Source organism: Coenobita brevimanus, chromosome 79, assembly GCF_032717465.1.
Source record: "Coenobita brevimanus isolate Jiangsu-jjx chromosome 79, ASM3271746v2, whole genome shotgun sequence".
Taxonomy (NCBI): domain Eukaryota; kingdom Metazoa; phylum Arthropoda; class Malacostraca; order Decapoda; family Coenobitidae; genus Coenobita; species Coenobita brevimanus.
Window position 1 is genome coordinate 17,722,539 of NC_137032.1, and position 15,784 is coordinate 17,738,322.

The window sequence follows — 15,784 nt, forward strand, 5'->3', positions numbered from 1 at the left end:
CTGCAAAAGATTTCGCGTCTTAAAGGAACTCAACATTGAAAATTTATTTTATAATTCGTCATACAAGTAGGATTATGAAAACATCATCATCATTATCATCATCAGCCATAACTAGTCCACTGCTGAACAAAGGTCTCCCCCAACCTTTTCCACGAATTGCTTGACTGAGCCAATCTTTGCCACGTTTTCCCTGCAAATTTCTTTATCTCATCTCTCCATCTCCTGTCTGGCCTTTTTCTGCTACGGTTACATTCTCTTGGTGTCCAGTCAGTAAGCCTCTTGCTCAATCGGTTATCCCTTATTCTTGCTATATGGCCTGCCCACCTCCATTTCTGTTCTTTTATAACTTCTATAATATCTTTGACTTTAGTCTGCTCTCTCACCCAAGTTGATCTTTTCCTGTCTCTTAAAGATATTCCCAACATTGACCTTTCCATTCCTCTCTGAGAACGGATTAATTTATTTTCCATTGATTTTGTCAGTTTCCAGGTCTCATAACCATACGTCATAGCTGGAATTATGCATTCGTTATATACTTTTCGTTTCCTACAAACTGGCAAGCTACTTTTCATAACGTCTCTATGTTTACCGAAAGCGTTCCATCCAATTGTAATGCGTCTTTTTATTTCGCTATCATGATCTTTCGTTACTTTTAGTAGTTGTCCCAAGTAGTTGTACTCCTCAACTTCTTCAAGAATTTCATCGCTTATTCTGATGACGCTCTTTGGTGTTTGTGGATTAAACATTACTTTAGTTTTATTTCGGTTCATCTTCAGTCCTACTTTCAGACTTTCTCTCTTCAGGTCATTAAACATTTCTTGCAATGCCTCCGCTGTTTCTGAGATTAACACAATGTCATCTGCAAATCTTAAATGGTTTAGCTTTTCTCCATCTATGTTTACTCCTTTGTTTTCCCAGTCTAGCTTTTTGAAAATACTTTCTACTGTAGGCATGCTGTAAATAATTTCGGTGAAATTGTATCTCCCTGACGCACGCCCTTCTCAATCTTAATTTTTTCCGAGTCCTTATGTAATTTAACTTTAGCAGTTCCCTCTTTATATATGTTTTCGAGCAGGTTTACAATGTTCTCATTCACTCCTTGTTTTCGCAATGAATTTATGATTGCTATGTGCTCCACTGAGTCGAAAGCCTTTTCGTAATCAACAAAACCTAAGCAAAGTGGTTTATTATATTCTATAGTTTTCTCAATTAGCTGGTTCATTGTATGTAGATCATCAATGGTCGTATACCCGATTCGGAATCCTGCCTGTTCACAAGGTTGGTTTTCCTCCAAAATTGTTGTTATTCTATTCGTAAGGACTTTAGTGAAGATGACTGACAATAAGCTAGTGGGTCGATAGTTACTAAGATCTTTTGAGTCACCTTTTTTGTAGAGTAAAATAACTATTGCATTACACCATGTTTTGAGAATTTTCTTCTGTTTTATACAGTGGGTAAACATACGTATAACAAATTTTGTAGCAGTTTGGGTGTCATTTATTTTTTTTTCACATGAACTAATATGTTTGATTCAGTGACAGGAAAGGATGAGAGCAACGGCACGCTTCATCTTCTGCACATGACTGATCCCAGGAACGTGATCTGCTAATACTGCTTGCAAAATGTGCCGTGTACTGCGTCACTTTACACCAGAAATTTTGGAACTGAAGCAAGGTTTCACGGTATTTTTACACTGCTGTTAAATAACAAACCTAAAGAAAGGATTTTGTTACCAGTAATGGCTATATATTTTAGTTGCCAGAGTTAAATCACAATGACTGAATTCAGGTGGAGAGAGAGAGAGAGAGAGAGAGAGTTGGAAAAGTGATATAGTAAGGGATGATTGGAATGAAATAATATTTTTGAAAGCTTGATCCAAGATGTAAACAATGCTAAAAATCATTAATTAAAGGGAAAAAAGGCTATGTGAAGAATGTATGGGTATACATAATGAGAAAATGATGAACGCCAAGATCACTGATGGATGTATATTACTTATGCAAGGATTGTCTTTCAACATTATGGGATTAAAACAGGATCGATCATTAACCCCTTAACCGCGGGGCGTCACTTTCGTGACGCTCGGCTACAATGGATCATACCGCGGGGCATCACTTTTGTGATTCTGTGTTATTTTGAATTATCCCGGGCTCTCAAGTGGTGGCTTGTATCATATATCAGTACTGCCAATGTTCAACACTAGTCAGCACTCCAAATCTCATCTGTACTCCCATCCATTGTTGACATTTTAGCTATTTTAACCCCTTCCTGACTCCCCTCCCTACCTGCCCTCCATTACCCTCTCCTCTCACCTCCCACGCCGCGCTGCGCTACGGAAATTTCCCCCTTCTCTTTCCACAGATTTCATCCATTGAAATAAGGCCTATGCCCTATATTTTTACCCAATAATATATACCAAAAAAAAAACAGGTAAGTGATAGTGTTATACTCCAGAAATTGCCTAATTATCACCTGACAACACCTCACGTGCATTCATTCGCTACATTACCACGGTAATTTCCCCTTTGATTTATGCCTTGTAATCGATGTCTGTAATAAAAATATATATCAGAAAGGAAGGGAGAATCCTAATTGACATTTACAGTCACCTGGAACTACCTATTTCTATATTTATTGCCGAGATTTTCTACCTATAAAAAATTAGCATGTAAGTTAGCAGCAGTAAGCCTAAAGTGTCATTGTCAACCCTTCCCTTCTCAGATAATTTACCCCCTTCTTGACTCCCTCCCTACTTGCCCTCCATTACCCTCTCCTCTCACCTCCCACGCCGCCCTGCGCTACGGAAATTCCCCACTTCTTTTTCCACAGATTTCATCCATTGAAATAAGCCCTATGCCCAATATTTTTACCCAATAATATATACCAAAAAAAAAAAAAAACAGGTAAGTGATAGTGTTATACTCCTGAAATTGCCCAATTATCACCTGACAAAACGTCACGTGCATTCATTCGCTACATTACCACGGTAATTTCCCCTTTGATTTATGCCTTGTAATCGATGTCTGTAATAAAAATATATATCAGAAAGGAAGGGAGAATCCTAATTGACATTTACATTCACCTGGAAGTACCTATTTCTTTATTTATTGCCGAGATTTTCTACCTATAAAAAATTAGCCTGTAAGTTAGCAGCAGTCAGCCTAAAGTGTCATTGTCAACCCTTCCCTTCTCAGATAAGCCGCGGCATTTAGTTCCTTGTCCTCCACTGCAGAGACAACATGTCGCACTCATCCCGCCATTCCTGCCGCTTCTGCGCCCATTGCAAAGGGCCCCGTGACCTCTACCCCCAAGAAAAGTGTTGAGGCAAGCAGGAAAGGCCTCAGTGACTCTGCAGTGGCACGAGAACTTGCTGAATTGTCGATGATAATAATGGACAGCGATTTTGACGATTCCGGTGAATCGTGTGATGAGCCGGGTGAACTTATCGCGCCAGAAACAGCGACAACAAGTGCTCCTACCAGTGAATCTGTGTGTAGCTCCAAGGGAAAGGAGCCTTTAGTGCAGGAAGGAAAAGAATTTGGGAAGGGAGTGAAAAGGCGGCGTGTTAGCCCCAGAACAATGCCCCCACGTGACCCAGCCCGCCATGAGTCACGAGATCATTCACCTCCCCGTTCCCCAAGCCCCACTTTACTCATCTCGTCATCATCGTCGGCTGAGTTATCTCCGGAGTCTTCGTCGTCGGAGTCACCACCAGCATCAACAGTGAAGGCCGGCCGTAGAGGTAGAGGTAGATCTAAGAGAGTGAGAAGTAGTGTAGCTAGTAGGGTAAGGGCTGCTAGTGCTGTACGGGAACCTAGGGTCAGTGCGAGTGACCTTGACCGTGATAAGCCTCCCTCTCAGCCAACCTCCACCACCACCACCACCACCATCCCTCCACCGCCACGCCAGGGAATCCTGGACGCCTTCGCGTGGACGGAAGGGTCAGATTTTGTCCCCGAAAACCTGGTTTTCGATGAGAGCTCGTCAGGAGTTCAGCCTGCCTTCACTATGGACGAAAATGCTGAGTGTGTCGACTACCTTTTGGCCTTCCTAGATGACGAAGTCATGCAGCACATATGTGATGAGACTAACAGGTTCGAATCACAACGTGCTGCTAGTGGTACAGGTGCAGCCAAGATGCAACAGTGGACCATGCTGGGAGTGCAGGAGCTGTATGTGTTCTTTGCCCTCATGCTTCTTATGCCACACTCCAAGAAGCATGAGTTGGAAGAATACTGGTCCATGGACCCCTTACTACCCTCACCGACCTTCAACAAGTATATGGCCAGAGATCGCTTCCGGAACATCATGGGAAACCTGCACTTTGCCGACAACGATGTACCTTCCCAAACCGACCCACTCTGGAAGATCCGGGAGATTCTGAACAGAATGAAGGATAAGTTCATGTCATTCTTCCACCCATTTCAGAAGGTTGTCATTGATGAGTCCTTGGTTCTGTTCAGAGGACGTCTTCGGTTTGTCCAGTACATTCCAAGCAAACGCCATCGCTTTGGAATTAAGTTCTTTGTACTGTGCGACTGTAAGACGGGGTACATCCTTGACTTCGTCATATATTCAGCCAGCACTGTCGATCTCGATAAAACACACCCCTTGGCTTCTCAGGCTGTGTAGTGAAAGTGCTCCTAGAAAAGTATTTTGGTGGGAATCATGTGCTGTATACAGACAACTACTATACAGCACCGAAACTTGCCAAATACCTTTCTGAGCACGGCATTGGCTCCTGCGGCACTGTCAAAAGTAATCGTGCCCACTTCCCCAAATTCCCAGAGGCAGGAAACTTCGCAGCGAGGAGACGTGCACCTACGCAAGTCTGAGAAGATGCTGGCAATACGGTGGCATGACAAGAGAGTCGTGCACATGCTCACCACCGTACATAAGGGGGAGATGAGAGACAGTGGGAAGGTCGACCGTAGGACAGGCGAACCTGTGATGAAACCTGATGCTGTGTTGGACTATAATATAAACATGCGGCTGGTGGACAAGTCCGACATGATGATTGGTGAGATCGACTGCCTCAGGAAGAATACTAGGTGGTACAGGAAAGTTTTTCTGCATCTCATAGATATGACGATGCTGAACGCCTTCATCCTGTACAAGATGAAGGTAAAGCCACCCAAGTCCTTCTCCCTGAGGTTGTTCGCCAGGACTTGTGTCCAGCAGCTGCTGGAAAAATATGGTAAGGTGCAAGCAGCAACTCCAAGGCGCCATCCAGTTACACTTCCCGACCGACTTGAGCAGAGGGCGTATATGGAGCGGCACAGACTTGAGCTAATGCCTGCCACAGGGAAAAGGAAGGCTGCGATTCGCAGGTGTCAGGTATGTGCGCATACCACACGCCGCACACCTGAGCATAAACGCACCTCTTGGCAGTGCGCTGAATGCCAGGTTCCCCTCTGTGTAACCTGCTTCTTCGATTATCACAGCCAGAAGCAGTTCTAACAGTGCAAGTGTGGAAGCAGAATTATTTGGAAATAATGTGTAAATAATGTGTAAATAGCAGGTGAAAGCAATGGATGTTCAGTTCATATGATTGAACAGTGTACTATAGTTTCATCTTACTGAAAGTGACAGTGAATAACATATTGTAAGTAAAATAGAAGGGTAAATATTGAAAATAGAATAGAAAATGTAAATAGTAATGTAAGTAATTAGTAATATAAGAATATGAGTACAAATAATTTATGTTATAACAGTGAGAGTGAATCCGTGGCTCTCTACGTATTTTACTGACTGAAAAATAGAATGACTTCAGTGACAATAAAATAATACGACTGAATGAAACTTATGGAGAAAGACTCCAGATATATATAAGTGTGATATAGTAATAGAAATATAAAGTGTGAGGGGTTTTATGAATAATAAATGACAGAGTGCCTAGAGCGAACTAGCGCAAGTGCGGCGATCAGACGCGCTCGTAATTTCCATTGCTTTCACACTGTTTTTTTTTAGTATGGATCCCAAACTACTTGAAAATGGTAGAATAGTGTTTATAGTGTTTGTATCTGGCTGTGGTAATCATATAACGGGTTGTCGGGAAGTGTAAAGTGGAGACTTAGTTACCCTACTTCAGAGGTCTCCACAAGTCCTACGGAAACTGACGAAGGCTCAACAATCATTCCAGGAGAAAGCTGAAGGTATGTGCTATAAGCATATATAATTTTATTATTCTAGGACTAATAACTGATTTTTAGCAAATATTTTTTGAGAGTCTCTCGGAGCCCAAATAACCCCGCGGGACACGCAAGTAATTGGTAAACAAGCCCGCGGTGTAGGGGTTAAGAAGTCACACAATTAGCATCGAAACAAGTTGGAAAGTAGGCTACTATTTGGTGCAACCCAAAGAAGGCTTGGCTAAACTACATACAAATATTTATTTCGGACATTTGTATGACATTAAATAGTAAGATTAAGGGAAGGAAAGAGAGAGGGCGAGGAGCAGTTTATGTAATAAAACAAGCTTCTAAATACACACACACACACACACACACACACACACACACACACACACACACACACACACACACACAGAAAGACGGTGGGGGAGGGCAATGCCTGCTAAGTGATGCCAGAACTCTACAAGCTGAATAATCAATCGGATTTCTGTCTTCTTTCAGTGGTCATTTTAGTTTTTTGTGACATGTATACAGTATATATTTTACATATTTTTTAAGCCTGGAGGCTCTAAACACGATGTTAACATGACAGATCTAGTATTATATTATGACAGTGTAGACTGCATTGGTGGTGTGCAACGAGGGGTGGTGGCCGCTAGTTAAAACGAGCGACACACTTCTATTAATCTGAGTGACTCAGGGACCCTAGGAAGGGTCCGTGCAACAATGGAAAAAGGGTTAGAGTAGCCAGCTCAACGGAATCAAGCATACAATCAAGGTGTAAACAATCTACAGAATATATTTTACATTATACAATGCATAAAAGAATGTTATTTGAAACGTGGAGATCAGTCCTGTTTCTATAGCGAAGTATGTTTTGGACGAATGAGGATATAAAGGAGCGTTGTGGTGTTGATGTGGATGTGATAGGAAGCGTTATGAGGAACACACTGAGGTGGTTTGGCCCTGTGGAGAGGATGGAGGGTGAAAGACTGACGAAGAGGGTGTATGTGAGTGAGGTGGATGGGGGGAAGAGGGAGGAGGAGGCCGAGGATGAGCTGGAGGGATGGGGTGGAGAGGTATATGAGAGAGGGGGGTGTGAGTTGGGAGCAGGGCAGTGAAATGGCGGGGGACAGGGCGACTTGGAGGCGATTTGTTTGTGGCCACCCCAAACGGGATTGAGGCGTCTGGCAATAGATAGATAGATAGATAGATGTTTTGGACTTTTTTGCAACACGTAGATGTTTGACACTTTTTTTTATTCATGTAAGATACATTGTACGTCCGAGCACGTGTGGGTACTAAACACTGTTACCAGAACCCGAAGACTGGGGGAACTTAGGGGCGCTGCATCTGAGGGTGATGTTTTTCTTGATAGACAGTACATTGGCCATTTTAATTTATATGAGAGGATGTTCTGGATGTGGATACTTTATAAAGTTAGTAAGAAAGAAGAAACAGTTATAAAAGCTTTCCTGACTAGCTGCTTGATATGCAAAGAAGAAAATGAAAGGCAGATTTTACAACACACTGCCGTGACAATGAGAAAGGCACACTTACGTCAAAGTGGTAAGGATCATCTCATTGTCCACTTTCTCGCACCGAGCCTCACCACACTTTTCAAGCTGCTTCGAGGCTCCGTCAGCCAAGATGATGCCAGAGCTACGTCCAAAACACATGCCGGGGAAGGCTGGGGACAAACGTAAGAGATATAGATAAATTGTGAAAACTCCTGAAGACCTGTTGGTCCAATCAGGCAACACATGTCTGAAAATATAATTGTAGTAAACAACAGTTATCAGTTATGGGAAAAACAGAAGAAAGCTCTGCCCGGCCCACTAAACCTTCCAGTCAATATTGACTTGAAATTTAGATTCTGATTGGAAAATATAACATGGAAATTTCATACGAAGCGACGAATGCGACTTTATATTAAAGTTCTAGGACGTGAAAAAGAAATGTAATTTTCTTACCTGAGTGGTGAGTGACTGTAACGAAACTTACAGACAATCCTTTCTAGTCATGTGCTGGTCTGTCTTATAACTGAATTGTAACCAAAAGAATGTCAGATACATTACTGGGTAATTCCATTGATCAACCTCTCGAAAGTTTTCCAAATGAATTCCTACTTCTGTAAACACAAACATTTGGTCGTCCTGTTCCGTTTGCTCACTTTAACCGACGTACTTAAATTTCCTATAATTGAGAATTTAATCGAACATAAATCCGTTTTTATATTCCCTCTTACTTTCAGTCATATCCAGTGAATGAAGGTTAATATTAACATCCGCGGTCGCGAAGCGAGAGCGAGTGATAAATTTTCATTACGTGTGTTGATCGTCAGCTTTTACCCTCCCGGAAGGGAGCTGAGAGCTCATATAGTCCGATCTAAGGGCAAGGCTGTAACCTTCACACACGCACACACCCGTCAGTAACCATCCATTTCGTCAGTGAAAACTTTTCGCAACCTGAGCGAGGCGCTAACTCCCGTCCACCACATGGCGAGTGAGAACGTTACCACTGAGCCAGTGAGCGGTGTGTGTGTGTGTGTGTGTGTGTGTGTGTGTGTGTGTGTGTGTGTGTGTGTGTGTGAACAAAATAACTGACAATTTTATCCTATTTTATCCACACCTGGTGGCAGCACTGAGAGTCAACCAAGGAGTAAGCCTACCGTTTCTAAGAACAATAGGTGAAAGACCAAGGGCAGAAGACAAGATCTGCTTAAATAGTTCAAGTTTTAATGATATGTTGTAGATGAGACAAGAAGAAATGGATTCGAATTTTAGAACAATCAGTCATAGATCAAGATCGCAGGGAGAGGCTAAAGGCCAAGGTCACAAGGCAAGGTCAACCAATATTTTTTTTTACCTGAATTGGATCACACATTGTGGAAGTAGTAAGTATCAATCAAGAATGAAGGTATTCAATACTGAGAGCAGTTGAAGGTCAAGGTCACAGGGCTAGGCCAAACTTCATCTTGTGTGTCTGAGTTTGAAGAAAATAACTAGACAGTTTTGATTAAATTTGGATCAAACCTGGAGGATGAGTTGCAGATTACGCAAGACATTGATCCATTCTAATTCTGATAACAACTAGGGCCTACTGAACTTTTTCAGTGTCTCAGTTACACAGAGAGTAGGCCAGCATGCCCTCCAACATAAATTTCTCTAACTATCTACATCAAACTACATGCATAGTACACACTACACTTCCTTTTCCAAAAAATTCAAAAAAAAAATAATGGCGTCTCATCACCCAGCCTTGGAGTCCCCGAGGGGAGAACCATAAACGCCCCCATCATCCGACCCTCTCCCGGTGACGACTCGAGGTGCCTGGAACTACTGTCTGACTCTCTTCTTCTTCATTTATGCAACATTCGCGGCCTTTCCTCTAACTTTCGCTCTGTTGAACACCACCTCTCCTCCTCTAAACCTCACCTTTTTCTAACTGAGACTCAGCTGTCTGAGGGAACTGACAGCAAACCGTTTTCTGTGTCCTCCTACTTTCTCTATACTCATTTCCAAACCAAAGGTGGCTCTTGTGTATATATACGCAACAACTTATCTTGCTCTCGTGTTTCTGAACTCGATTCTTCTGTATTCTCTACACTCTGGCTTCGGCTTTCCTGTCATTCTCTGACTAAATATATCTGTGCTGTTTACTTATCCCCTAATTCAACTGACTATCAAAAATTCTTCGACTGTCTTACTTCTACAATGGAACACATTCTATCCATTTCTCCTTTCTCTGAAATCTCCATTCTAGGAGATTTCAATGTTCACCACCTCCTTTGGCTCTCCTCTCCTTTCACTGATCCACCTGGTGAACAAGCCTACATCTTTTCTATCCTTAATGACCCAGAGCAGCTTGTACAGCACCGTAGCCATATCCCAGACTGCCTGGGAGAGTGCTCCAACATATTTGACCTCTTCCTTACAACTAATCCTTCTGCTTACACTGTTAATCTTTGTTCTCCGTTGGGCTCCTCCGATCACAACCTTACCTTAACCTGTCCTATCACTCCGGTACGGCCTGTGGCCCCTCCAGGGAAATGTCACCTGTGGCATTTTGGAGCCACGGATTGGAAGGCCCTCAGGCAGTACTACTTTGATTTTCCCTGGAATGATTATTGCTTCCATGGCCGGGAGCCATTTGCGTGTGTCTTCCACATTATGGAGGTTATTCTCTTGGGCATGGAAACATACATTCCTTTCTCATATCCTTTGACTAACGCAAGAAAGCCTTGGTTTAATCACGCTTATTCTAATGCTGTCCACAACAAGCAGAGGGCCTACAAAAGGTACCAGAGCCAACCCACCCCTGAATCACATCATCTTTACGTTTCTGGCCGGAATCGTGCTGTCTGTTCTTCGCCCTGCTAAAAATAATTTCCACCGTTTTAAATGCTCTCAACTCTCCAACTCGAATTCTTCCCGCTCCTTCTGGCACCTTGCCAAAAACTTTTCTAACAACTTTACCTCATCATCCTTCCCTCCTCTTTTCTACTCTGATGGTTCTGTAGCTATTTCTTCTACTGATAAAGCAGATCTCTTCACACAGACTTTCTCCTCCAATTCCACCTTAGACGATTCCGGTGCTGTTCCTCCATCACTTCCCGCCTCTGACTTCCTCATGGCTGACATTAAAATGTCTTCAGTTGATGTATTTCTTGCCATCATTGGCCTCAGTACTAACAAAGCACATGGGTCTGATGGAGTCCCTCCTGTTGTTCTCAAGAACTGTGCTTCTGTGCTTACACCCTGCCTAGGCAAACTCTTTCGCCTTTGTTTGTCAACTTGTACCTTTCCTTCTTGCTGGAAGTTTGCTCTCATTCAGCCAGTCCCAAAGAAGGGTGACCACTCCCAACCCTCCAACTATCGTCCAATTCCTTTAACGTCCTGTATTTCAAAAGCTTTCAAGTCAATTCTCAATAGAAAAATTTTAAGGCATCATTCCTATCACAACCTTCTTTCTGATCATCAGTACAGGTTCAGTCAGGGACGCTCCACTGGCGATCTTCTCACCTACCTTTCAGACTCCTGGTCATCCTCCTTTCGGGACTTCGGCGAAAGCTTTGCCATTGCACCATACATCTCAAAGGCTTTCGATCAAGTGTGGCATAAATCTTTAATTTCCAAACTGCCCTCCTACGGTTTCTATCCTTCTATCTGTGCCTTCATCTATAACTTCCTTTCTGGTCGTTCTGTAGCCGCTGTTGTAGACAGCCATTGTTCTTCTAGATCTATCAAGAGTGGTGTTCCTCAGGGCTCTGTCCTATCACCAACTGTCTTCCTTTTATTCATCAATGACCTTCTAAGCTGTACATCTAACCCTATCCACTGATAAGTTGATGACTCCACTCTTCACCTTTCCATTCGGTTCCCGCAAAGCCCATCTCAGTAGTTACTTCAACAAACAAGGGATGAGGCTATGGCACACCTAATGTCTGACTTGGCTCGTATCTCTGACTGGGGTAAAAATAATCTTGTTTTTTATGCATCTAAGACTCAGTTCTTACACTTATCAACCCATCAAAATCTTCCACAGGTATACCCACTAATGTTTAATAATATTCAGCTTAATCCTGCATCATCCTTGAACAAGCTTGGGGTTTCATTTACTCGGGACTTATCTTGGAAAGATCATATTACATCTCTTGTAAAATCTGCTTCCAAGAGATTGGGTTTGCTAAGCCGACTCCATTCTTTCTTTACCCCTGCACAATTGTTGACTCTATACAGGGGTTTTATCCGCCCCTGTGTGGAGTACAACTCTCATGTGTGGGGAGGCTCCCCACATACAGCTCTTCTCAATAGGGTGGAGTCAAAGGCTTTTTGTCTCATTAACTCTCCTCCTCTTACTGACTCCCTTCAACCTCTGTCTCTTCGCAGCACTGTTGCATCTTTATCTCTTTTCTGTCCCTACTTTAATGGTCACTGCTCCTCTGAATTGTCTGCATGCATTCCTCCACCTCTACGACGGGTGCGTAGCACCCGTCTAACAGCAAACTCTCATCCCTTTCCTGTCCAACTCTCTAATGCAAAAGTTAACCGTTACTCCCAGTCCTTCATTTATGCAACAGGTCAACTCTGGAACTGTCTCCCTCTGTCTGTAATTCCTGCTGCCTATGATGTCCAGTCTTTCAAGCGCAGTGTGTCCAGGCATCTCGAAATGAATGGATCTTGAATTTGGCTTTCTCTTGTACTTTGTTTTTCTCTTGGAGGAAACTCTTATTGCGGACTCATGGCCTTTGGTTCCTTCTTCCTCGCATAAAAAAAAAAAAAGCCATTCTCCGGTAAAATTCCTAAGGGTCAACCCTCCATCCATGTACTTTCCCCCAAGGACTTGTTCCAGCTTTAACAAATGTTCTTCTTCTTGGACCCATTTTCCCTATGAGCCTTCTACCTTCTCTCCTGTTTTCTCCTGTGGACCTGTTTTATCCAGTGGACCTGTTTCCCCTAAGGACCTATTCTGGTTTCTGAAAATATTTTCTCCTTGGGCCTCTTTTTCTCGGTGAAGCTATGCTTCATACGGACCTGTTATTCTCATGAACACATTTTGGCAATGGGAATTTTTTCCGCCATGGAACTATTTTCCCCATCCCCCCCCCCCCTTTTTGGGCCATATTTTCACTAATTGACCTATTATTCCTAGCATACTTTTCTTCCAATTGACTCAATTTCCCCCATGGACCTACCCTCTACATGGTCTTATTATGACTGAGGGAACCATTTCCCCCATTAACCTGATTTTCATTATGGGTCCAGGACCCACAGCATTTCCCCATCGGATGCATTTATTCCCATTGGCATGTTTTCAACCATGGACCTATCCTCTGCATCAGCTCACCTTCACTCATTGTCCTGTTTTCTCCACATGAGGAACACCAAACCTGGATAACCTGTTTTCTCCCATGGACCTATTTCCTCCAAGGATCTAATTTTCGTCACTGGCCCTATGTTCCTACTGTGGTCCATTTCCCCTGGGACATTCTCAATGGACCTTATATCCCACGTGGACCTACTACCACCATGGATCTTTTCACCTCATGGACCTAATCCCCACTGACTTATTTTCCTTTAGTTTTCCACATACCCTAGCCACCAACCTACTCTCCATGCACACCCACCCATCACCCCATCTGCCCTTCCTCCTACTCCTCTTTATTCCCTATCTTCCCTCACCTCTTTGCCCACCCATCCAACCAACCATGCTCACCGATTCACCCATGCAACTTATCCCACCAACTCACCCACTCACTCCAACCCATCTGCCAGCATCCTACCTACCTGGCCACCAGCCTCCACTATCAAGATGACTTAAAAGTTTCCACATATGCATACACACATACACAAATAGTAATATACTGTACTGTAATGCTGTGTTATAGTACTGATATGGGTCAAGACCCATAGCATGACCAACAAGTACTTGATATTCACCTTTAGACTAATCTTTTTGGGAGGGATCAGTTTATAGCAAGGATAAAGAGAATATATTTGGAAACAATCTGTCAAAGGTTAAAGTCAAAAGAAAAAGTCGTACATCAAAGTCACAAGGAAAAGTCAAAGATCGAGGTCACTGGCCAAAGTTAGCTCAAATATTATATATCTGATTTGAACCAAAGTTTTGGAAGGGTTAAGGATTTGGCAAGAATGAAATAATTAATAAATAATTAATAATTAATAATTAAATAAATAATAATCCAGGAGACAAGATGGAGTAAGGTGGGGCGGCCTGTGACTCTACTACAGGTGTACAGAGTTCCACCCTTGGATCAACTCCGATCTCCTTTACTTTAATGCCATGCCACGTTGAGTACACCGCTTCCCGTCCGATCAGCGAAGTTAAGCAACGTTGGGTCTGGTTAGTACTTGGATGGGTGACCGCCTGGAAACACCAGATGCTGTTGGCATCCCTACGTGTCAAGTGGGGTTGGTGGAGGATTAGTGCCCCTCCCTGTAAAACAATTAACTCTAAGCCCTTGGCCACCCCGTTTGGGATACATGGCGTCTGGCAATGGATGGATGGAAATAATTCGATTTTGAGAGTAATCTGTTGAAGTTCAAGGTTATTGGGCAAAGTTAATAATTCGTCCCTTAAACCAGTTGGTGGGCGTTGGTGATAAACTCTGTGAGTGTTCATTATTGTTTTAATGCTTTCATTGAAAGGATTCCATTAATTTTGCGCTGTTTTGCCATTCTTTTCTACATGTTTTCAGAGAAATATATATCCCTTTTCAAGCTGGTAGATCAAACCACAGCACAAAATCCACGTGTGGCTTTACTGGAGCATAGTAGTGTTTTATTATTATATGGACATCTTATTTGTATGCTTTTCGATAATAAACCCATTTCATACGTTAGCACACTATCTTACTTGGTTTTGTACCTGTTAATAATGATTCTTAGAGAACAGTCATATGCTGGTTGATTAATTTCTGCTTCATTATATCCAGTGTCTCCTACAAACTTTCTCACATAATACATCATAGTATTCATAAACAAAATTCCATTGACTACTCCTCTGACTATCTTCCCACTTTGACAAGTAGTCTTCCAAGTAATGATGTGACCTTTTCTGAGTCACGAGCGGTTTTATTATCTATACTATTAAAACACCTTTGCCTCTCTCTCTCTCTCTCTCTCTCTCTCTCTCTCTCTCTCTCTCTCTCTTTCTCTTTCTGTGTGTGTGTGTGTGTGTAGGCATACAAGTCCCCCTGCTGGCGGAGTTGACCGGGTAGGTAAGCTGGTGGGAGGATGTGTGGGGATGGTTGGGATGGATGGGTGTGAAGAGTGAAAAGTGTGGGTGGGAAAGGCTGAGGATAGTATGGTGGTGTGGGCAGGGTGAATGATTTGGGTGGATAGGGTGGGCTTGATTAAGTAGCTAGGTAGGTGGGGTGGGTTGGCAGGGAATGAGGAGGGGTGAGTGGGCAAGATGGATAAGATGAGTGAGTGGGTGTGAAAATAGGTTCATGAAGGAAAAGTCCCTGGGAAAATGGACACAAGAAGAATGTGGTTCTGTGGATGAAACTACGACCATGGTGGGTCCATGAGAAAGGGTAGATTCACATGCAGATTTAATATTGTCCAAAGGGAAATCAGAGGACCATTACCAATAATTAATAGCTCGGGAGTGAGAATATATGTCCAACGTAGAAAACAGTCCATAAAGGGAAAGCACATTGATGTGGAAGATAGGTCCATGGAGGAAAAGAGGTCCACGGAGAAAATAGTTCCATGGGAAATTAAAGTCCATTTTGAAAATATGTCCACGTGGAAACTAAACCCATGGGGGAAAACAGGTCAGTCGGAGGAATAAGTCCCCGATGAAAATGGGTCTACAGTATATGGTGACAGTAGGTACACGACGAAACGCAGGCCCAAGGGAGGAAATAGTAAATGGAGGGAAAGTACAATGACGAGAAACAAAAGCTCATGGTGGAAATCAGGTCCATGGAGAAAATAACTTCACATGTGGGGAAAATGGCTTCATAGCGAAAATGTTTTTTTAGGTTCTTGGGATAAAATAAGTCCAACAGGAAATTTGTCAGCGCAAGAACATACCCTGGAGAGTGGGTTGACATTTACAGGCATCTCCAGAGATGAGTTTATGTGCTAATGTTTGTAGGGCTGCATCAAAATGTTTAA

The 15,784-nt window shown here is 42.9% G+C and overlaps 1 protein-coding gene and 1 pseudogene across 1 annotated transcript in view; one reads left to right on the forward strand and one right to left on the reverse strand.

The window, feature by feature from the left end:
• LOC145408957 (uncharacterized) overlaps nt 1-15,784 on the reverse strand; it is a 229,634-nt gene that overhangs the window by 34,704 nt on the left and 179,146 nt on the right. The window contains exon 3 of the mRNA XM_080279536.1: nt 7,695-7,824. Within this exon, the coding sequence (XP_080135662.1) occupies nt 7,695-7,824 (130 nt within the window). The remainder of the gene's footprint in view (nt 1-7,694; nt 7,825-15,784) is intronic.
• LOC145409153 (5S ribosomal RNA) lies at nt 13,932-14,049 on the forward strand (annotated as a pseudogene).